Here is a 24,154-nt window from a genome sequence, read left to right on the forward strand (position 1 = left end):
CCCTATTTCATTGTTATTACCATTCCTGGTTCATTGTCTGGCACCTTCCCCAGCGATGTTATCTCCTGGTGCACCTGCAGCTGTATCTGAAACAAAAACGTTTGTTATTAAAGATCTAATAAGGCAAAAAGAGAGTAGAATATTCACTTATCCCATGTCACATGATGCTAAAAGGCCAGCTGTAGTACTTAATATTAGCTATAGAATATCCTGCAGAGCTTACAGTCTATTGGTGGGTGATGAGCATAGGGACTAAGTATTTGCAAGGAGTTATGGGCAGGAAGATATCCCTGTGGTGTCTGACTTTACTCAGTACACAGGTTGCACAGCATAGTGATAAGCAGAAGGCAGTGTAGAGGATTAGATTGGGCAGCAATGGAGAAACAAGGTGTCCTGACAGCTTTGCCTTGGAAATATGTAAAGGGGGAATGAGCTGCAAGTCAGGCCTGTCACTGAGCTGCCAGTGAGAAATTGGCATCAGGATGGAAACAGTAGGGCAAGATGGAGACAGTAAACTATGACACACAAACATAGTAACTGATCAGGATCAGCCTTTTCACTTATGAGTAGAAATACCAGTACCCTTGGTCCATTTGTACAAGGAACATGTATTTGCCAATGTATTCACCAATACTCCAGCCATGATAATGAGGCAAGATGTTATTGTTGTCTGTTAGTGCATGCTGGAACCTGATGAGTGCTGAATTATGGCCTGTTGATAGATAATACTTGCCCGTGCATATAAAGCATTAACCCCCTCCAAAGGGTTAACAGCAGCACGCTCCTCTTCTGCAGCTGCACTGGAATCATTTTCTGCCCCCGAGGTGAGATTTCCAATTAAGATTAGTGTATATTTTGGGCAGATCTCCAGCATTCCCACCTGGTCCTATAGGTTGCGTGTGCTGAGACGGGGATTGGCCAATGAGGGGGTTCCAAAACGGAACTGAGCCCTTGGAGTTGGCAGTGCCGCAAAATGTTAACCAGATTCCTCATACGCAGGCCACCGAGGGGTTAATTCTTTCTTGCCAAGATCAATTCCCAAGAACAGAGCTGGATTTTATCCTCCCCGCATACATTCCTTCTTCATTAACTCTTTACTTGACAGCATAGTGGCTCAGTGGGTAGCACTGCAGTGCTTGGGTCCTGAGTTCAATTCCAGTTCAGTCTGCACGGAGTTTGTATGTTCTTTCCAAGAATCCCAGGTTATAATGTGCATTGCTGCAAACTGATGTCAATCTTTACGGTAGAGTTGCAAAGATTCTTACTGGATTGTGAACTGTGCACATTTTGCCTTCCCCCACACTCTATTCTCTTGGCACAGTCATAAGTGCATATAGACATCTTGGGCAGGGGGCACCAGTTATTAATCCCCCCTTCAGAAACGGTGCAGGTATCAGGTTTTGGCAGATTGGGTGGGGCTAGTCATACATCAGATTGGTGAGGTCAACTTGCTGGTGTGGCATAAACAATAATGAATTTTGAATTCATTTTAGTGGTCCCCGGGGCCCCTCCTCAGGAGCCAGGAAGAAGTGCCTGGGATTGTCGGTCTGACAGATGGTTGCAGTTTAGCTGCAGTCTCAATGTTATTTCTCTTGTCATGAGAGTGATGGAGCTTCCCCTGGGCCCCCAGAGCCACCAAGTGCAAAGCTCATCTGTCTATGCCTCTGGAAATGCTCTGTACAAGCTTATGGCCAATACAAGGAACACCTCGTGTGTCCCACGACTAATGAACTTATCTGCCAGGCGTTCTGTAATTCAGTATTTTATCAGTTGTTTTCTGCCACATATATAATCATTATATTCTGATTATCTGTCATTATCTCACCATTAATATCTCATAGCAAATAGGAACCATGGGCACAGTCCCTTTACTTTATACCTTTGTCCATTGTCCTGTTGAATTGTGTAGTACAGAATGGTTTCTTTCACTACAGGTCATAAAAAAGTGCTGTTCCTGCTGAATTGTGCTGTATAGAATAGTAACCCTCTGTACTGTACTTTCTGTTTTATTATTTAATATTGGGTAGTCCCCTAAGACTGACTTCCTATAGGCCATTGAGTTTAGCTGGGAGTATATGAATATGATTTTGCTTATTATGGAACCTGCATGTTTGTGTGCCCATGGAGCTGCCATACTGAGTCTTCTTTGAGCACTGAAGATTCTTCTGTTACCATTTAAAGCTCTGTTTTTTGTTCAGATCCAACTCATCGTTGTCATTGTTCTGTGGGTAATTATTGGTGTCAGCTGTTTGAGATGTGACTGGACTAGGGAGATGCTACTCAGGCCCTGATGTTTTATCCTTTGATAGACCCCACAGGGCCACTGGGAACCAGCATGTAAGGGAATACTGAATAAAAACCACAGCTGTAGGGAAATCTCCATAAATGTCCCTGAATGTAAAGAACACACCCACTCTTTTCATATCTTGCCCCCCAAATTTCTGTTGAATTAGTTGGACCCTGCTCTCGTAGGCTGAGGCTTCACCCTGATTATTTTATCTCATCATTGGGGAGGTTAATTCTTGTGCTGTTTAATTAAACTGTCTCTTGTCTCTTGTTGTACAATAACCCAATTTATCATCCTTTGTTGATGGGTGACACAGTTCTTCAGAGAAGTTTGATATTCTGCCCCTTGAGGGGAAAGGCATCTGAAGTCAAAACAGTTACAGCTATTTATAATACTGCAGCCAAGATGCTCATCACAAACACAGGGAAAACCAAAATGGTATCTGGCAGCGGGGGGCTGGGATCAAATGGCAGATGGATAAATACACACACATGGCCATTGGTTTGTTTAATATGTGCCTTTTTATTCAGCAGTGGTTCAGTCCTGGAATCTTGTCTGGCTGCTGGATGGGCAAAAATAATTGGGCACTAAATACCTCTGTATTCTTTAAATGTCAAGGCATGTTTTGAAACCCAGTTTGGAGCTGCCAGGTACTGATGGACACTAATGTAAAGAGGCCACAATGTGGACTGTTTTCCTGAATCTTAATTGCAGGATTATTGGCTTGGGCTCTGGCATAAAATTCACTGTCTTTATCAGGAATGCCCCTGTAGATGCTCCAAGAAACAGACGGTGTCTTGAAGTTGTAGTATTGCTTGAAGTCTGATATACCGGCTGTGGAGGTTATTTTCCTCTAATCCAACAAGGTTTCTTGCTTTGTAGAACCTGCTTATTCCCTGCGTGATAGGATCTGAAATCCATTGGCACCATAACGGGACCCGGTTGTGCGTTTGAATTCCTGATCCCCTGGCTTCCTGGTCTTGCGCATAATCCTCTTAGCGCTGTGCTTGTAGGAACAGAGGTGATTTATCAAAGCCGTTCAGGCCTCAATGTGAGCTCCTGGGCAGATAAAAATGGGTGCAGAATAGATAACAAGATAGTGATTATCTGTAATGCAAACTGGCTGCAGGACCATGCCCAGGGTGCCATGCCACATTAGGGTTATGTCTCTTTTTAGCCAATAATCACGTGAAAATTCTAATGGCTATAATTCTTCCTGCAAATGTTATGGACGTCACGTAACTATTTCCCTGCATGAGGGAAGTTCTCTGCAATCTCAACCAGCTTTTTCCTGTTTGCAGCTATGAATGAAGGTGGAAGGAACCCTTAACTAAAGCACAGTAAACAAAACTACTTTTTTAACTGCTTCCTACGCCCTGTAGGATTTGGTACATTACTGAAGGGTAAAGCTGGCCATAGATGCAATTCAAGTCATACAAATCAAAGGTTCGTACGATTTTCAGACCATGTGGGATCGTCCCAACATTTTTCATACAATGGCAATTGGTTGATTTACACGTCAGCTATTTATTTACATAACTTTAGTACGATTGCTGTCACGGGCATAACATTGTCTGATTTGTTCTTTTACTACTTCATTTAATCTGAATGGTTAGTGGCAGGTCGGAAGATTGTGACATGCGATGGTTTGTCGGATACAAGGCTAAAATCTGCACTTCTATGGTCCATGGACTTTCTTATGAGTGGGCTGCTCTCTTTTCACTGATCAGGCTGATGGGGTATTTCTAAGTGCACTGAATGTTACATGACCGCACATGGAGCCTTTTGATGGTACAAGAGTTCCCTCTAGTGAACAAAACTATTCATCATACTGTTACTTATTGCCATGGCCCATCAAGAGCTGCTCTCTTCCCAAACGCCAGGGACAACGTTTTGAACACTGGGAAGAGAACAATCCATGAGCAATAAATATAGGGAATTGATGCTCTTTATCTGGGCTCCACCCCTCTGCTAAACCATGAGAAAGAGAACAGTCAAAGATAACGACATGCAGAGGCCATACATGCTCAGATTTTGTGGGTTGAATGTTGTGTATCAGGTAGAATTGGAATAATGGGCACTGCAGGTGGGATGAGGTTAAACAAGTAACCTTGGGGATGGCATCATAATCTCACATTATATATGGCAGTGCCATGTCATTTCTCCGTCTATCCTGAGGCAGCGGAGAAGTAAGAAATGATGATGAGCGGTTAAGTGAGCGCCTTCTGCTCAGATTGCATTATCTGTCACCCTGGGTAATGGCAGGGCCATAGCGGCTGATTGAGTTGTGTGTTTATGAGCGCAGAAGGCTGCCCGGCTGTTTGTTTTACTGTCCCTGTCTCTCTGGCAGCAGTGGTCACGCTTTGGAAGGGCCCGGGGGTGGAAGGACAGTTCTTTCTTGTAGAGATTGATGGAAATTATGGCCTTTGATTCTAAGCAGAGTGGATTTGTCTGTTCCCTTTTGTATCAGCAACCGAAACAGCAAATTCCCTTTCCCTTGGTAGTACAGCATTCTGTCTTCTGTCTGTTTGTCTCTCTCACTGTTTATCTGTGTATCTGTCTCTCTCTGTCACTGTCTGTCTGATACATAGTAACCCGTCTGCCTGTCTCTGTCTGTCTAGTTATCTATCTCTGACTATCTATCTGCATTTCACTGTCTGGATATCTGTCCCTTACTGTCTGTACATCTGTCTCTCATTTTCTGTGTATCTGTCTTTAAAGCTGGCAATAAACGTGCAGATTTTATTTTTTGTGTGACAAATGCTCATGCGTTTCAGTCTGCTAATCTACTATTAACAGATCAAAAAAAGTAGGAAATTAACAAATCAGACAAAAGTCCTGCCCGACAAATAGTAGTCACCCATTGATATTGTCAGACATACATGCCAATACATACAGAGATCATATCGATAGCAGATATAAATCTTTTAACCTGTCTGATCGAGTAAACAACCAATTGCCATGGTACAAAAAACATCAGGAATCTTCGTTTTGTACAACTTTGTATCTATGGCCAGCTTTACTGTCTATCTCTGTCACTGTCTGATACATAGTATCTCCTGTCTTTCTGTCTGCCTAGCTGTCTCTCACTGTCTATCTGTCTCTCGCTGTCTGTATGTCTATCTCTCCAGGTCATGGTAAAGCTAGAATAATAAGTTAAATGAACTGGACTTGCTGTATTTCTTTTACTTATTACTATAGATATCTATCCTCTCATTTTATATGTGTCTGTCTCACGCTGTCTGTGTATCCGTCTCTCGTTGTCTATCACTATCACTGTCTTATACATAGTAACCCCTGTCTGTCTGTCTAGCTATCTATCTCTCACTGTTTGTCTGTATTGTCTCTCTTTTGTGGTCTGTGTATTTGTCTCTTACTGCCTGTGTAATACTGGCCTTCAGTCATTTGTGGGGCGCTGGCTATCAGCAAGAGCTGCTTGACTGTAGGCTGGGTATCCCTAATATGTATTTATTTATTATATCTATCACAATCAGTGTAAGTTTCTGGGGCCACAAGACAAAAGTATGAGACACTTAGCTCAGCGTGTGAGTATGTTGGGTTGCACATTGCCATGTTAATGGCATGTTATTAACATATTAATGCAATCTGCTTCCTACTCTCTTGCTGAAAGCACACATGAAGATTTGGGCATTTTGGTATTGGGTGGGACTCCTCCTACTCCTAGTAGACCCAACACTCTGTATGAGAAGGGTTGCCACCTGGCTGGTATTTTACCGGCCTGTCCAGTAAAAATTATGGCTGTTCCCAATTTTATTAGAAGGGAAAAAAGATAAATATATAGGAAGGCTGGTATTTTTTTCCAGAAAAGGTGGCAAGCCTATGTATGAGCAGTTTGTATGAACAGTCGGTGTATCATGATATAACTTAATTAGTGCAGGAGAAACCCTCCTACATATTAGTTATCCATCACCAAAGGTACTGAAACAAGTGATACAGTAACATTGTAGAGAGTTGATGGAGCTTGCAGGGAAGGGGTTAAGCCCAAACAAGTGCAGTTGCAGTGAAAGGGTTAAGACGGCTAAGATTCCGGGGGTTTGGAGGTTTATTTGGACAACTTCCCCCCCTGGAAGGCATAGATCAGATCCCGTTGCAGCTTCCCTAGTGTTTGGAGCTGAAAGGGCCTTTTGTCCTCTGTTTTCTCACTATCCCCAGTGAGCCGGGGCCCTCGCAGCTCCTGACTGGGTAGACTGTGCAGACAGACGGAGAGACAGGGGCCACAGAGAAAGCTTTGTGTAACATTTGGCCTGATAAGTCTCCAGCACAGGGCCCCGGGTATCACTGGCAAAACACAGAGGGAAATCGCTCAGTAATCCCATTTATAGGGGCGAGTGCTTGTGTTTATACGCCACTTGCCCTTTAACTTTCTCTTAGGGGCCACAAAGCCTGGGATGAAGTGGCCCTGTGTGCTGGTTTGTGTAGCGCCCTTGTGTTCCCACCAGCTTTTCATCTGCCGCTGCCTTTGAAAAGTCCAATTCTGCAGCCCATAGTGGGACAGAGTATCATTGTCTTACAGGCATCTCCAGCTTTCTCCTTGCTCTCCTTGGTCACAAAGAAAAAAACTTAACCAATGGGGGGGGAGTCATACTTTGTGTTCCAGCTTAGGGAACTACATCTCCCAGCATGCTCAGCTGATTGTAATAGCTGAAACTCCAGTCATTGCAATGCAGAAACGGCACAAATTGTGGGGAAGGTGGCAATACAAATAAATATTTGAATTTTTATTGTTGATATCAAATTGAATTGCTAGGGAGACTGCAGAATATTCTGCCAGGGGAATTTTACCCTTGTATTTGCGTGATTGTAACAAGCAACCTGTCTCTTTCTCTCTGTTTGCAGGACCTGTCTTGGGGCCCGGGACCCATACTGCGGCTGGGACAGTAGGAAAAAGCGTTGCACCACCTTGGAGGACAGTTCTAACATGAGCCTTTGGGCCCAGAACATCACAGAGTGTCCGGTGAATAGCCACTACCTGTGTTGAGGGGTGGAGGGTGGTGGTGGGGGGTGGCTGTAAGGCGCATGTTAAGTGTAGGTTTAGTTTTATAGAGCTGGTCACACATTGGCTGAATCCTAGGGCTGAATTAGGGTTCTGATTTGGTTTTGTATTTGCCAACTCTTTTGGAGTATTTTGTTGAATAGGGCCGCCATCAGGGGTACTGCAGTTAGGGCCCCAAGGCAGAGGATGGCCCCAAGAAGGAAAGTCACAACAAGCATGTAAAAAAGGGGTGGGGCTTGCATCTGAGTAGGTGGGACTTGGTGGGTCATGAGTGTGTCTTGGCATAAGTCTGACTTGTTGGCAGGGCCCACCATCCAAAGGGCCCAGGTCAATAACTCCCAACTAAGTAGTGATAATATTATGCCTAACCATGTTGCTTTGCTTTTGTAGATCAGGAACCTGACTGTTCATGGCGGGCTGGGCGCATGGTCATCCTGGCTACCGTGCCAACACTCTGATGGGGATTCTTCATGCTTGTGCCGTTCCAGAGTCTGCGACAACCCTCTGCCTCGCTGTGGGGGTAGGGAATGCGAAGGGACACGAATAGAGATCGCCAACTGTTCACGGTAAGTTTAACAGTTACTACTTACCTTAATGAACCTTAAAAGGGGCAGCAATGTTACCAAATTGGGGGTTATGGATTCCTGGCATTCCGGAGCCATTATTTAAATTGCATTTTGAGGTCCTTTCCAGCGGGTTCTCTCTCCTTTTTACATACATATATCATGTGTAAGTGAGTATCCTGCCCAACATCACATGGCCTGCACAAGCTTGCAATACACAAATATTAATACTGTAGCCAAGTTATATACAGTAAATCTGATCTGAGTGCCTTGGTTACCCTTTAATTAAATATACAGTACATGCCAAGGACATCTTCCACAAATGAAAAGAACAGTAAGACCAAAAAATTAAAGGAATGACAATATAATGCACTGTTGCCCTGCACTGGTAAAACTGGTGTGTTTTCTTTAGAAGAACTACTATAGTTTATATAAATAAGCTGCTGTGTAGCTATGGGGGCCAGGGGCACTTCGCCAATGATGCGAGTTGAGGCCAGTTGAGGCAGTGCCCCACTAGGTACCAGGGGCGGCAAAAATGCCACCCCTGGTACTTTAAGAGCCGAATTTCCAGTTTTCAAACCGGAAATTCGGCTCTTCTAACGCAGAGTGGGCAGTTAGGCTCTCTGCGCTAGCGTCCTGGCCCTCTCTGCCATCTTGTGGACCCTCCTGGACCCCCTCAGGCGTAAAAAGGTAAGCGTACGGGGAAGGGCGGCAGCAACTGCTGCTGGCTCAGGTGGCGGAGGGGCCAGGATCGCCCCTGATGGGGGCAGCCATTCAAAACTGAAAAAGGAGAAAACTTGTTACTGCACTATACTCCCACCATCTATCCACCATGAAACCCCCATTTAACTCTGCATGCATAACCTGGAGTAAAGATATCCCAGACCTGGAGAAAGATGACTGGGAAGAGGCAACAGACAGGGCCTATGATTATTTAGTCTCCACCAAAGACAGGTTAATCCAATTTAAGGTTGTGGTGTTTATATAAAGGACCAAAAATAATAAAGGTACTACACAGACTCCACCTTTCGCCCCAGCCACCCACACTCAATGGCTGGCTAAACCTGATAAGTACAAAACTCCCACTAATATAAATTACTTACGCTGCCAGGGGATGCCCCCAAAAATATGGCTTGATATGTTGAGACTGGCTGGAAGCTACTGAGGACCTTATACCCATATAGTAGAAACCCATAAGTACCACTTTAATTTAACAAGGATAATAAATAAAAAACTACATCTAGGCTCAGATAACCGAAGGCAACCGGAAAATTACCGGGCAATACCTGACTTCGAATATGCTTATGTACGGAATTCAACTGTATATAAACTGTGCTGAGATTACTATACATCTATAAGGAACCATGATTGTATCATTGTTTGTTTTGTTATTGTTATAAAATGGAAAAATAAAAACTTCTTCCCATCTGAACTTCTTCTCCTATAGTCAATGCTGAGGAAAGCAAGAAATGCATGACCCGCATGGTAAAAAGGGAGCAATTATTAGCAAATTTGATTGACAGCTAATTTACCCGTAGAGCTGAGCGCAGAGGAACCAGCATGGTTGGGGGAGCAATGTTTTGGTTTCATAATTACAAGTCACGAAAAACAAGTGTTGGCTGTTTCGGAATTTGTTGTATTTTTTATTAAAGGGGAAGCAATCTGTAGTACAACTGTACATTGCTTACTTTACTGCATAAGGGCTCTTACGTTATCTCCACTGTGAGTTTTTCATGCATTGCTGCTCAATCTGCTTCAGCTACTAACTTGTTAGATCAAAATTTGTTTTTATTTATATGACTTTACTTATTCAGTTTGTATTATGTTTCAGTATTTACTGCTGCAAAACTCTTACTTCTTCTACCCAACCCTAGACTAGGGAATCAGCAGCAGCACCGAGGAAGTTACCAAGGACAGCAAAAAAGTTGCTTTGGGTACATTTGAGCCAAATTTCAATTACTTATACCGGAAATTTGGCTTTTGTAGTGCAAGAGAGTGCAATTGTTCTCTCTGCACTAGCGATATGGCCCCCCTGGACCCCTCCGGCACAGGAAAAGGTAAATACTGGGGGTGGCGTTGCTGGAGCCATCTCAGTCTGCTTCTGCCTTAGAATAGGCGATGACTCCCCCATGGAAAGGAAGCAGAGATAGTCACATGAGTACCAGGAAATACATTCCCCCATGCAAAGGAAATAGAGACAGACACATAAGTACTAGGGATGCACCAAATCCAGGGTTTGATTCGGCCAGGATTCAGCCGAATCCTTCTGCCCGGCCAAACCAAATCCGAATTTGCATATGCAAATTAGGGGTGGGGAGTGAAATCACGTGACTTTTTTCACAAAACAAGGAAGTAAAAATGTTTCCCTTTCCCACCCCTAATTTGCATATGCAATTAGGATTCACATATGCAAATTCGGTTCGGTATTGACTATTCAAAATAGTGGATTCGGTGCATCCCTGAGTACCATTAAATACACTACCCCTTGCAAGGAAAGTAGAGACAGTTGCATGAGTACCAAGGAACAATATAGCCTCTGCAAACACTAAAGGTACACAATAGTTCTAAAGTAATAGAATGCATTGTATTTTTCTGAGTGACACTGTTATGTTTTGGGTAGCTGAGGATGAGTAGAGTATAACAGTGCTTTATTAGCAGGCTCTCATGCAGCCATTACACAACAGTAACTTTCACTTTCACTTTTAAGCTGAACGACCTATTTTAGCGAAGTCTGACCAATCCTTCGAAATTATCGCGCGGTTAGTGGGATTCGAACGATCGACCATCTTATGAGGACCATCTGTCAGGAAATTGATCGGCAATGGGATCGGTCCCAGTGCAATCTATCTATGTTTGCAGGGCCAAGCAGGCAGCTCCCCTTTGTTTTCCTGGCAAATTGGTCTTTTTAGTTGATGGTCACTTTGTAAGATCGTACGATCGTTCCGAGAAAATCGTGGTCTCACGATGAGGTTCAGATCTTTTAAAAATCTCAACATCTATGGCCAGCTTAATAGTCTTTCAAGGTTATAGCAAATCTACAGTCTATAGGAGCATCTGTAAAAGGACCAACAATATCAATAGCAAGTTTTTCCCATGCTGAATCAGGGAATGGTACTGGTTTTACATCTGGTCTCAACTTAACTTTGTGTACAAAGTTGCTTTGTGTTGCTTTGTGGTGAAATTTTAGACACTGGCTGTGTGGCAGGCACTGGTGCTGTAGTAATGAGACCATCAACTAATTGTAGGTTTAATGCAGCAAAGAGATCCCTTCCAAGTATAGCAGTACCCTTATTCACAATGTAAAAGTCACATTTTGCAGTATTTGATTCAAATTGTACAGTCACTGGCACGCAATCAGGCACAGGGATTGGATCCTTTAAGTAACTGACCAGTTTCAGGGCAGGTGCAACAAGCGGATCTTTTGCAAAATATTTCAAGAAAATATCCTTTGGTAGTATAGAAACAGCTGAACCTGTATCAAGCATCAGGTTAATGGAGTGTCCCTTGTCAGCAGAAGCAGTACTGACACTGACAGTGCATATACACTTGGCTGGAATAAATGTACCAGCTTTATCCACACTTAATACTGTAACATTTGTAGTAGTGACTTCATGAACATCTTTAGCAGAACTACGGTAGATCTTTGCAAAATGTCCTACTTTTTTGCATTTGCGGCACCGTTTAGCTTTTGCAGGACATGTAACATGATTTGCAGTGGGTTGTGTTGAACCACAGCGAAAGCAGTATTTTCTATTTGTATTTGCTGTATGGTTTTGAAGTGAATCCCTTTCATTAGCACTGTATTTTGCCTGTGACTGTGCATTATTAGGCCACAGTGCTGAATTCACAGTCTGTACATTCCCAGCAGTTCCCTGACTGAGAGTTTTAGCCTCTGCCACTGCTGTTTCAATTTGACTAGCAACTGTAATAGCCTTTGCAAGGGTTAAATCCTGCTCTAGGAGCAGTCTCTCTCTAATGCGAGGTGAGTTTGTTTTTTCTCCACTATTTGGTCTCTTAGCATTTCATCTGTTAGATTCCCAAACTCACAGGTAACAACCAGCTCTTTCAAAGCTTCTACAAATTGTTCTATGGATTCGCCATTACGTTGTCCATGTTGGCGGAATTTATATCTTTCAGCAACCACATTTACTCTTGGCACGAAAAAGTTCTCTAATGTATAGAATATACGCTGTCCGTCTGCTCCCAGGCAGTGAATAAGTAAAGCACGCTTTCTAGCAGCAGAAATCTCCCCTAGGTCAGCAGCAATAATGTAATTTTCAAACATACGGATCCAAGCAGTAAAAGGTATGGTAGGTTCACCAGGGTTTGGAAGAAAAGGTGCAGGCTGCTGCAGAGGTAGAAGAGCCATCTCGTTGTCAATCTGTTATGTTTTGTGTAGCCTAGGATGAGTAGAGTATAACAGTGCTTTATTAGCAGGTTCTCAAGCAGCCATTACACAACAGTAACTTTCACTTTTAAGCTGTCAGGAAGTATGCACAGTATAAGTCTGAGCACAGTGACATTTACAGGCTATTTGTATAAACACCACAGACACAGTATGACACATTGTATGAGGGGACACATTCCCCCCTCTGTTCCGTCCTTTGATGGGAAATAAAAGAAAACACAGTTTTTGTGTAAAACCAATTTCCCCATCATTTCCTTAGTGTTTGTTGTCATCAAAGAACAATGAGACCCTGTGGGAATTCCAGAAATCTGTGACTCATTGAAACTCATTAGAATATTCTTTAATAAGCGATAACCCCCCTCTCCCCCCCCAGTCCCACAGTGACCCATTTAGTAGGAAAATAAACCAAACAGTTACAACAAACCAAAAGAAAACTGAAGGATATTTATTAACATTCATTCACTCTGTTTAGTAACTCGGGGACTACTTGTCTGTGGGTTGTACAGCCGGGACTGACGCTTCTTTATAAGAGAATCCACTCTGTGATGTGACACCGGGACAATGGCACGAAATTCGTTTGCCCTGACTGTCTGGGAATCCAGCTTTTCTGTCGCATTTACTGTCAGAGAAATCAGAGATTAAAGTGAAATGTCGTTATTGGCTCTTGAATTGTCCGTAAAAGCATCACTAGTGTGGAATCCTTGGCTTTTATAACTAAGTATGTGGGGGAGCAATAGCAATGACAGTTAGACATAGCTATAAACCCAGTGAGAATGAGGAATGAATGTATATTGAGAAACTGGTCCAAATGAGCAAATCAGGCGGCATAGGTTTGAGTAGGTTTATTGCAACATTAGGGTAACAACTTTGCCTTACGCGTTTCGGGTAACATTCCCTTAATCATAGGCATATTGAGAAACTGCTTAGAATAATTTCTTTCATTAGGCAAAAACAGTTTTTAGGTGAAGTCCCCTTTGATAACAAAGTAAAATGATTTGCCTTTCATAATAACATAATGCATTCAGAACATTCACACTGCAGCACTCTATGTGTTGAAAAGTGTTTATTTGTGCCATAATACCATAATGCATGTTTCAGTTTACACATCACAGTCTCAATTCATTCCTGGCATTATCACTGCAGTCCTGCTTTGCTTTTTGGTAGGGATGTCAAAGAAAGAGCTCAACAAAATGCTTGCCAGTAAGTGTGATCCTCTAGCCCAGTGATCCACAAGCAGTGGGTAATGAGCAACATGTTGCTCACCAACCCCTTGGATGTTGCTCCCGGTGGCCTCAAAGCACATGCTTATTTTTGAATTACTGGTTTGGAGACAAGTTTTGGTGGCATATAAAACAGGTTTACTGCCAATTTGAGCCTCCTGTAGGCTGCCAGTCCTTATATGGGCTTCCAAATGGCCCTTATTTTGCACCACCCAGGAACATTTTGCATGCTTGCATTGCTCCCCAAATCTTTTTACATCTTAATGTTGCTCAGGCGTAAAAGAAAGTTTGGGGACCCCCTCTCCAACCTGAAAGGCTCAGTGTTGGCTTTGTTTGCCTTTGACCCCTGCAGCCAGTAGAGGTTTAAATGACAGTATAAGAAAGGTGAGCTCAAGCAGAGCCGAGAAAACTAACTAACTTTAAAAAATGTATGAACAAAGGAGCTGGAACAATGACAAGAGTGAAGCTCCATAGAAGGTTGTGTGGGATAGATAGAGGAGACAATTATGAAAGGTAATTAAGTACTGGCTTCAGTTCATCTCTGGCAGGAAGTTGTGCCTGCAGGACCGGTGATACTTTATATAAATAGGGCAATAAAAATAATATATTTTTGGCAGGAATTAAGTGTTTTCCTCTGTATACAATAAAACAGTTGATTTTGTGGAACCCAACATGCTAAACTGCCACAACACAACCCACAGTACCCACTGTAACTTTGCACAGGGCATATGGAAGTATTTCTCAGCTATAGGTTTTGGGCAGCACCTAATAGTTGTTACAGGCAACTATTATCCACCACCTCAGAGATACCTGAGAAGCCTGGCTAAATGCTGCATAGTTATAGGCCCAGAGTTTACAAGTGCCCAGCCAATTATAATTCAAGAACAGAAATGTAACTCTGACACAGGGGGTTAGAGCCCCCCCCCCAGTCAAGCCATAAGCAAATTCAACTTGGGATGTTTATTGGCAGGACATTGCTCTCAGAAGGGAGATCCACATATCTAGGGGTATGTTTGCCTTCAATGATTTGGTTATACCATGTGATGCACAAACAGAATGATGAGACAGTGGGTGGGAAATTTTTGATCACATAACCAGATTTAGTTTAGTTTAATACAAACCATAAGAAGCCATTGAAATTAGTAAAAGAAACCCAATTGATGCAAGTAGGAAAAATGTTTGGTTTCCTTTAAATTCACACTTTTTCTACTGAAAATCTATTGGTACATTGTGTTTTCAAGAGCTTACAATCTAGAATATGTTGCAGCGTCAGTTTATTGGAGGGACCTTTTTATTACTTGTGGTTGTTAGTCCTTTCTGAGAGGCTTCTGGGCTCTGTTATGTGCAGAGGTCCCTTCCAACCCTCCCAATTCTTCCAGCTCAGCAATGGCGTGGCCCTTGGAGGAATGCAAACACGGGCAGCCTGCCAGCTAGATCTCAGGTCCATATGGGTTCTGTTAAAGTCGGATCAGCACTTTCTTATTATTTCCTGATTTCTGGCCTAGCACTTCCAAGCACCGTCTGCCTGAGGCTTCACCAGCGAAAATTCTGCATAGCACAGTTATAAAAATGAACATAATCCTTTCCTTCCATTTAACCCCTCTTAAATATATGGGGGGGGGGTTGTTGCCTGTACCCCAATTTTAAGCATTGTCCCCTTACTCTATGGGGAGGGCTCTAGATTGGCAACTACATGCAGAGGAGCTATACTACATATGATTTAATACTTCTTCATGGCTTGGGACAGAAACCCCTACAAAATAAATAAAATACAAAATACCTGCCATTGATCCTTGGGTGTCCCTGTGGCATATATACAGAGAATTTTATGGGGGGTACATTACCCCTTTACAGATAGGCCCCTCAGTAGTCATAACATTTTAATTCCCAGAAATCGCCCCCCTCCAACACATGGCCCAGGCTCTGCTCCCCTTTAAAGTGCATCACTGCAGCACAATTAGCCAGATTAATGCAATGGCTTATTAACAATGAGCAGCTGCAGGTGCATGCGGGGTTGGGCACCCAGAAGGGCGACGTTCACTGCATCATGATTAAAAAAGATTCATTTAGCAGAACTTTCTTTTTTAAATTATGCAGAATATTCTAATTTCCAACAGTCTGCAGAAAGGGCTGATTGCGGTTTCTCCGTGATTGTGTCAAACAGGCACCAAATAAAATAACGTGCGACTAATCCCAGAGGCGCGTATGGCGTCTCCTTTCCCTGTGCATGAATAGAATGTAGAAGTGTTTAAAGGGCCAGTAACAAAATTAAAAATGTTTGCATCCTTTCTAATGCTTAATGAAATACTGCCGAGGCTGAAAATACTGTATTTATTTAGTAGTTTTTTTCTTTCCAATTAACAGATACACATAGTTGTGGAACTGCCATCACCCACTGCCCAGTAGGGATGCCAATTAGCCCTTTGGTGGCAGAAATCAGCACCACACACACCCTGGACCACAAAATAATGAATTCCACCAGGAAGGCTCTATTATAGTGTGTGTGGTGCTAGGGCCCCTGGGCAGACCTTTGTGCAATGACTGCAATGATTACAGGAAATGTAACAAGCAATTAAAATGTTTCAATTAAAAGTTAAGAAAAGAAATAAAATAATTGCTCCGGGGGATCATTCCTGTGTGTGTGTAATTGACACCCCTCGGCTCACTGGCAACTAGTTAGAAAGCTGAAATGGTTGGAGACGGGCCATGCACCCTTGAGATGTTGTTAAGGGGGATGTTGGGAGTTGCAGCTCCTGATCCCGGTGACCTGTTTTTTTACATGCTAAAAATCAGCACTTCCACTGCTTTTGAAAGTTACTCCCGTATTACGGTACTTCCCTACTATTTCTCTATCAGTCCCTTAATCTGCAGTACCAGTTAAATGGCAGTGGTGCTGTTCTGTTCCAACTCTATGGCCAGTGGCTGCTAGTTCTGAGACCTGGTGAGTACTGCAGCTGAGTTTGGAGAATATACAGTCTTAATTCGATATCGATCAGGGAAGCCCGTCGGAGGGCCCCACACATGGGCCAATAAACTTCTGACTCGCTCTGTCTGCAGCTTTTATCAGCCTTTGTATGGGGGCATTAAGATCTGGTTTGTGGGACTGTTGTTCTCTTTGTGCAGTACTGATAGTGAACCATTTGCAGTTTTGATCCATGGGAGGCACTAATTACCTATTTTGCATCATTTATTTAAAAAATGACATTTTAAGGTCTAATTCCACTTTAAATGCTTTTTGCTAAACTCTTTCAGTTCATTGGCAGTCGGTTCCCAAAGATCCATGTTGCATTCCCCCAGGAGACGGCATTACTCAGAACATAAGCCTTTCCCTTGTTACGAGCCTTTAGACGTATGGATCTTTCCTTTTCTCTTGCCTTTGATGGGCTGTTTGATCCTGCGCTGCCCGTTGCTCTGATCATTCTCTGCACCGGCTCTTAATTCTTTTGTACCGAGTCATTTGCAGGATTAAGCAGTAATTGTGTCTGCCCCCCGGGAATGAATTATTTCAGATTTCAGAATGTTTCACAACATTGCCTTTTGCTCACTGTACCCATGTTCCCAGAGGGCAGTTGTATTATTCTGTGTAAGGCTGTTGCTCCTCGGTATGTCAAAGTCCCCATGTGTAAAAGTGCAACAGTCAGTAGATTTTTTTTTTTTTTTTTTTAAAAGTTAGTCAGTAGATATTTTTACTCTATACACCAGGGACACCCAACTTGCAGCTCTCCAGCTCTTCTCAAACTGCAACTATTAGCAGCCCTGGAGCCATTTTATTATTAGTAAAGTCAAAGTAAGACTGCCCAGTTTGATAGGTAGATCTACTGCTCTGATATAGCAAAGGTAAGGGTTGTAGCTGCTGCAGTTCTGTGTGGTTAATTACAGAATAGAATAAAAACCCACAGGTACATTGGTGCTGTAAGGAGTGGAGAAATAACAGGCTTTTGCATCCCTTAAATTTTCCATTTATCAGAGTCCCTCCAGAGTTCCAGACAATGCAGTGACAAGGAGTTCTAATCTAACTGTTATTTGTTTCCCCATACAGCCGCAGGCATCTAGATAAAAGAAAAAGTTCTAGCGGTGCCAAATAATTTATATCAACATAAAAATTTTAGTGGGACTGTACTGTATTCGGCTTTTTCTGAGCAGCTCAGCGCTGATCGATCAGTAACAGGCAGTCATTTTATGGTTGGTTGTGAGGAGTGTTGGGCTGTTCCACATCAGCTTATGGCCCCTTACTTCAAGGCTTGGAATGTTAAGCCATCTTTCTGTGCAGACTATATGCAAACTTAAGGGACTGTTCCTGCCGACTTGTTCTTAGTACATTGGAATATCTGTACTGTGTACTGTGTACAGTTTTATGGTATTTCTCTCTACAAATGAGCAAACTTAGGGGGCTGTTCCTGCTGAATTATGCTTAGTACGGGTACTTTTGGCTTAGTACAGTACCTTTGCTGCCAAAGTTTTATGGTATCTCTCTCTGCAAAGGTTATGAGCAACTTATAGGCCTGAATTTCTGATGGATTGTGCTTAGTATATTTTCCCAAAATGGCTTCTTAGTTGGGTTATTTTGGAATGCATGGAAAGTCATCAAAGTAGTAACAAGATCTCTCTTTGGATCCCAGGAATGGTGGGTGGACACCATGGTCATCGTGGGCACAGTGCAGCACTTCATGTGGCATTGGATTTCAAGTTCGGCAAAGAACATGCAGCAACCCAGCCCCTCGCTTTGGAGGAAGAGTCTGTGTCGGGCAGAGTCGGGAGGAACGGTAAGAATGGTGCATGCTTGGATTGGCTAGTTGTTTGAATGATTGACTCCTTGTCCCTCCACTTGTAAGCCACCATCAAAGTACCCTAGATTTTTTTAATTGAAAGACAAGAAACTAAACAAACATGCAGACATAATAAAATTAAAATGAAAAGCAGATATGCAAACTACAATCCATAAATTTAAAACAAAATTGGACCATTGACATAGTTGTGAAAAATAAAACTATTTCCTAAATTTAGCAGATAAAAAAATACGCCGATTCTCTGGTGCTTACAGATACTGATGACATTAATGGTCGCAAAGTGAATTGGAGAGGGGGGCCAGCCATGTACAGAGTGAATACAGAGTGAATTCTGGAGACATTTGCCTGCCTCTTTCTCCTTCTGTCATTATCTAAACTTTTCCATTTACCAGAGAGCCCAAAACAAATCTTCACTGATTCTTCAGCAGGAATATGCTCAGAATCAGAGGATGAGGAACTATTGGCATCATAGATATCCACATCCAATACCCTAGCCAACCATACCTCCTCCTACAACTCCACCCAATCAACCAAACATAGGGGACCAAACCTAGTTTCTACAAGTGGCACAGTTACTGTATTTTCTGCAAAGGTTGCACCTGACATTTTTAGGGCAACTTTTCCCAGCATCCACAAGTAGTAGTAGTGTAACAATAGAGGAGGCAGATTCCGTTGTCCCAGGGGACCCATGAGTCAGGACAACCTTGAATTTACTAGTCATCTGTGATTTTGTGCAGTGGTGTTCAAAATAATTTTGTGGCAAGGGTGTCTGGTCTCTTGAAGTTATGTTAGTACCCATAGGGCACCCCTGCACAGACCAGCCCTCCTATCTAAGACCATTAAACAGAATGAGGAACAGCTATTGGCCAAGGCCACCCCTTGCCGGAGAGGCAAGTGAATGGTTAAGCACAAGTGGCTGTCATATAGAAATGGAAAATAATTGGCTGTCGCAGCTCAACCTCTCCATCATTCTGTTTGTCACCCTGAAATGTTCCCTCATATCTGAAAAGGTCTAACCCCCCCCCCCCCACCACAGTCAATTCCATTAATAATCATTCAGCATGCTCAGGCAGCACAGAAAGATCTGTGGGCTTGGGAGTTCATACCACTATATGGGGGTTTGGTTCCCCATACAGAAGTGGTGCTACAGGGAAAGGTTTCCCCCCATCCATATTTTATTCATGCACTTACTGATTCTGTTTTTGGTTTCAGAGGGAAAAGTCAGTTATTTATCTGAATGCAAATTTGCTGCTACTGCCCGGCTGGCTCTGCGCTGAATGCGAATCACAGAAATCTGCCCTTTTCCTGTGATGTGTGTAGTTAGCCTCATATATGGGGTTCATTGGCATAACTATAGAGGCAGCAAACCCCACAGTCATGCAGGGGGATCTGGGGGGAGAGACCATTGCTTTTCCTTTCCTTTTTTCCAATTTTGGTTTCAGTGTGCAAACCAGGTCCCCAGAAGAATTTTTGCAGGTGGAGGGGGGACGGGAAACAAAGTATGCCACTGATGGTGTTGCAGCCCCTTCCCCAAAAGAAATATAAATTCCCCATCCTCTGCTTCCAACCCCCCCCCCTCCATACCCAGCTCTGTCTGGTTAAATAACTGACACTTATGTTGGGTTCAACCCAGAGCCATGGTCTCTCGTAGAGTAACTTAGCACCCAGATAATGTGCTTACATTGCTGCACTCCTGCCTCTGCTTAAAGGACACAATTAACTCTCCCCTGATTCCGCGTGTTGGTTCCTAATGAGAAATTTCCAGGGCACTTAACCCAGCGTTGTGTGCAGCAGCCTGACCTTTAGCTCACGTTCTGATAGGAAGGAAAAGGCCATTTAGTTCTATCAATATTATGCTAATTGGACTAATTCCCAGCATTTTCTTCTTCTCCCTCAGCACCTGTTCCCTGCTTAGATCCTCGTGTAGCCGAGCTGTGGCAGCAAGGGAACGTGCCTGATATTATCTGCCCTGATTAATGTGGGGGGAGTCTGATTATGTACATATGGATGTTTTATCATGTGCATATTTTTGGACCTTTGTAACTGACCCACTGGAGCACCAGCCTTAGCTTATTAAAGGGATAGTAATGAGTTGTTGATCAGAATTAAAGTCATTGTTGATGCGTTCTTTATTCTGTAACCTCTGCAGGTTCTGTAATGAGAACATTCCATGCCCGGTACCAATCTTCTGGACTTCCTGGGGCTCTTGGACTAAATGCAGCTCAGACTGTGGAGGAGGGACCCACTCAAGACAGCGATCCTGCGAGAATGGAAACACTTGCCCTGGTTGTACCATGGTATGTGCACCTCCTTCTCATTGCATCTCCTTTATCTCCTGCAGGCTTGCCGGCGCTTATAGGTTTAAGTCAATTGTTCTGCTGAAGGCAGACTGCAGTAAGTCAGAGCCGCCCCTTACAGGCAGGGGTGTAACTAAAGAGGAAGCAGACCCTGTGGCTGCAGGGGGGCCCATGAGGTATAGGGTGCCACAAGAGGCCCTACTTAATGAGCAATTTCAATATATATAAATTGATAATTTTGGGGCCATAAAATAAATTTGGTGTGGGGCCCATTAATATTTTCTTACACCACTGCTTACAGGTACTTGAGCCAAACAATGAGCCACGATAAAGCCCCTTTAAAGGAGAACTAAACCTAAATATGAATATGGCTACAAATGCCATATTTTATCTACTAAACTTATTGCACCAGCCTAAAATTTCAGCTTCTCAATAGCAGCAATGATCCAGGACTTTAAACTTGTCACAGGGGGTCACCATCTTGGAAAGTGTCTACGACACTCATATGCTCAGTGGGCTCTGAGCAGCTGTTGAGAAGCTAAGCTTAGAGGTCGTCACAAATTTACAAGCAGAAAAAGAAGATGGCTTGTAATATAAGCTGATGCTACAGGGCTGCTTCTTAAAATCTGATGCTAATTGCACTGGTTTCTTTTCTCCCATGTAGTAATTATCTGTATTAATTACTAATCAGCCTTATATTGTGACATTTATATTCTATGTGTACTGTATATTTTGAGTCAGTCCCTAAGATCAGTAAGTGACAGCAGCACAGAGCATGTGCAGTGAATCAGAAGAAAAGAAGACAGGGAGCTACTGGAGCATCTTTGGAGGCACAAACCTGCTAAAGGGCTGTGGTTGATTTGGACTGGTACAGAAGCCCAAAACATAATGTACAACATTTCTAGCTACTTCGTTAGTTAAACTTTAGTTCTCCTTTAAAGGCAGCCTTGCCCTTTAATTCTTGGCATCTTTGATTCCATCTCACTCAGGAATTCAGGACATGTAACTCTGAACCCTGTCCTGAAGTGCGAAGAAATACCCCATGGACGCCATGGATGCCAGTCAATATCACTCAGGGCGGAGCCCGTCAGGAACAGCGTTTCCGGTACACCTGTCGCGCGCAGCTTGCTGACCCCCATAACCTACAGTTTGGAAGGAAAAAGACAGAGACGCGGTTCTGCCCTAATGATGGTTCTGCAGCCTGTGAGATGGACAGTGAGTTTTTGTTCTAGTTAAGGATCAGCAACACTAGCTCCTGGGAGTGGGCTTTAGAATACAGACTGGGAAAATGAAGGAATGGGTTCTAGCGTCACAATTGCCTGTTGTTGTCAGAGTCACTGAATGTATCAACCACCTGGTTAGTTGAAAGAGGCAATGGTCCACTCATTTGGCATGCATTTGTGGCTAGCTTAACCCATCGATATTCCACACCAGCTGAGCATGCTGGGAGATGTAGTTGACAGAGCAGGGCTACAATACCAATAGTAACTAATTGTTGACTTTCTGTCTTGCCAGCTCTGGTGGATGATTTGATGCGGAACAGTAAGACTTCTGGGCATATAATCAACGGGGGGTGGAGTCTATGGAGTGGCTGGTCTTCCTGCTCCCGGGATTGTGAACAAGGATTTCGCTCCAGGAAAAGAACCTGCAGCAACCCAGAACCTCGTAAAGGAGGCCTTCCCTGTACTGGGTCAGCCATGGAATACCAGGACTGCAACCCACAGCCCTGCCCAGGTTAGAAACCTTCCCTGCTGTGCTCAAGTTCTGTTCCTTCCCGTACATCTCCTTTTTTCATTAACCATACAAAAAAAATCATACATGTAACTGTAGTATTGAACAGTAATGCTACCCCCAATGTCTTATTGCCCAGGAGTCTCTCTGTGTTACATGAGAGCAAGATGGTTCTATGTTGGTGGTAGGGATGATTCCCATTGGACCATTCTTTTGCATGTGGTCATCCAATGGGAATGTTTATGAATATTTACATCTCCCTGGTATTGACACTGAGCCCCATTCATTCCTATGAATTTTCCTCGAACTCTGCTGCCACTTAGAGGCCAAAGTTTTGATATTCTGTAAGGCTGGCCATAGATGCAAAGATCCGATTGTACGAATCATCGTACGATCGGACTTTCCCATCTCCCGACCCGCCACTAACCATTCAGATCAAAGTCTTACCAGTCAGATTAGTTAAAGAACAGATCAGCAATGTTCTGCCCCTGACAGCAATCGTACGATATCTATGTCTGACAAAAGCTAGTGACAGTCTCTCACTGAAAATCGTACGATCGGCAATACACGCAGAGATATTATCGGCAGCCGACAGAAATTTTCTAACCTGTCCGATCGACCAAACGACCGATCTCCGCCGGACGAAAAATGTCGGGACTCTCCACACACGGTTCGAAAATTGTACGAATCCTCGATTCGTACGATCAGATCTTTGCGTCTATGGCCAGCTTTACAATCACTGGATAAATAATAATAAAAGGTGATACCTTTATTATCTAAATAAGATAATAATAGTAAGCTTTCAGAACATTTTAGTTCCTTTTTCAAGCTGGGTTCTGATCCCTCTGTGACCAGCTGTGAAATCACATGAACACGTACTGGAAAAAACACAGTAATAATGTAGCACTCAAAATTGTGCTTCTGCTTTATGGGGTCACTGCATATTCTGCCCAGTTATATGTTCTACACAAGATCATCTTTTTTTATGTTTCAGTGAAGGGCTCGTGGTCCTGCTGGTCACCATGGACTCAGTGTTCAGCCACGTGCGGTGGGGGCCATTACCAACGGACTCGTACATGCACCAACCCCCCACCATCCAACGGAGGAGACATCTGTATAGGCCTACACACTGAGGAGGCGCTCTGCAATACATACCCATGTGAAGGTACTTTTACCCACCAATAGGGCATTAATGCTGGGCCATCATAGCTAGATATTGGGGATTTCTAACTTACTTCCTGGCTCCTCATTCAATGTATTATGCTGGGGCCACTCTATCACTAAGTTATGGTTAGTTCTCTTGGTGAGACACAGGGAGTTGGTGCAGTGGGCTGGGAGTTGGTTTTAACGCTTTCTCTCAAAGATGTACCTGTGTGTGAGCAAAACTGCTTTTCCAATTAATTATTCATTAACTTTGTGGCTGCTAAGTGAATAGACCCCCTCAAACCTTTCAATGGCATGCATTTGTGGCGGCTGCAAAATTTTTTTGTTGCCACAAATTGCTGCCACTTGAGGTCCCTTCTAACTGCACTAAATTGAGCCGCAATTCATGCACGGGAGAGAAATTCAATTACACTCAGCATTTATAGCGTGAAACAGGGAAGGAGAAAAGCCCCACTGCTGGATAAAGGATTTAGCCAGAAAAATTAACAGAATAAGCAACATAACATTGTGTCAGCCCTCTTATCCAATTCCAGTCTGCATATACCACCCTTGCTGCATGGATTGGCCAGTGGGATAATATTTTTCTTTAATTGCCGCCCCTTCGATTTTATTATCCAGGTTTATTATTACACAATCTAATATAGATCTGTGATGAGTATCTCACATCTCATAGCATTGTTTGC

The 24,154-nt window shown here is 43.2% G+C and overlaps 1 protein-coding gene across 3 annotated transcripts in view; it reads left to right on the forward strand.

Moving 5' to 3' along the window:
• sema5b.S (semaphorin 5B S homeolog) overlaps positions 1-24,154 on the forward strand; it is a 116,850-nt gene that overhangs the window by 87,274 nt on the left and 5,422 nt on the right. For all 3 annotated transcript variants that reach the window (NM_001086522.1, XM_041577632.1, XM_041577633.1), the window contains 7 exon segments: positions 7,145-7,262; positions 7,692-7,867; positions 18,112-18,255; positions 20,429-20,576; positions 21,566-21,791; positions 22,092-22,310; positions 23,302-23,472. In NM_001086522.1, the coding sequence (NP_001079991.1) occupies positions 7,145-7,262; positions 7,692-7,867; positions 18,112-18,255; positions 20,429-20,576; positions 21,566-21,791; positions 22,092-22,310; positions 23,302-23,472 (1,202 nt within the window).

This window comes from Xenopus laevis, chromosome 9_10S (assembly GCF_017654675.1).
Source record: "Xenopus laevis strain J_2021 chromosome 9_10S, Xenopus_laevis_v10.1, whole genome shotgun sequence".
Classification (NCBI taxonomy): Eukaryota; Metazoa; Chordata; class Amphibia; order Anura; family Pipidae; genus Xenopus; species Xenopus laevis.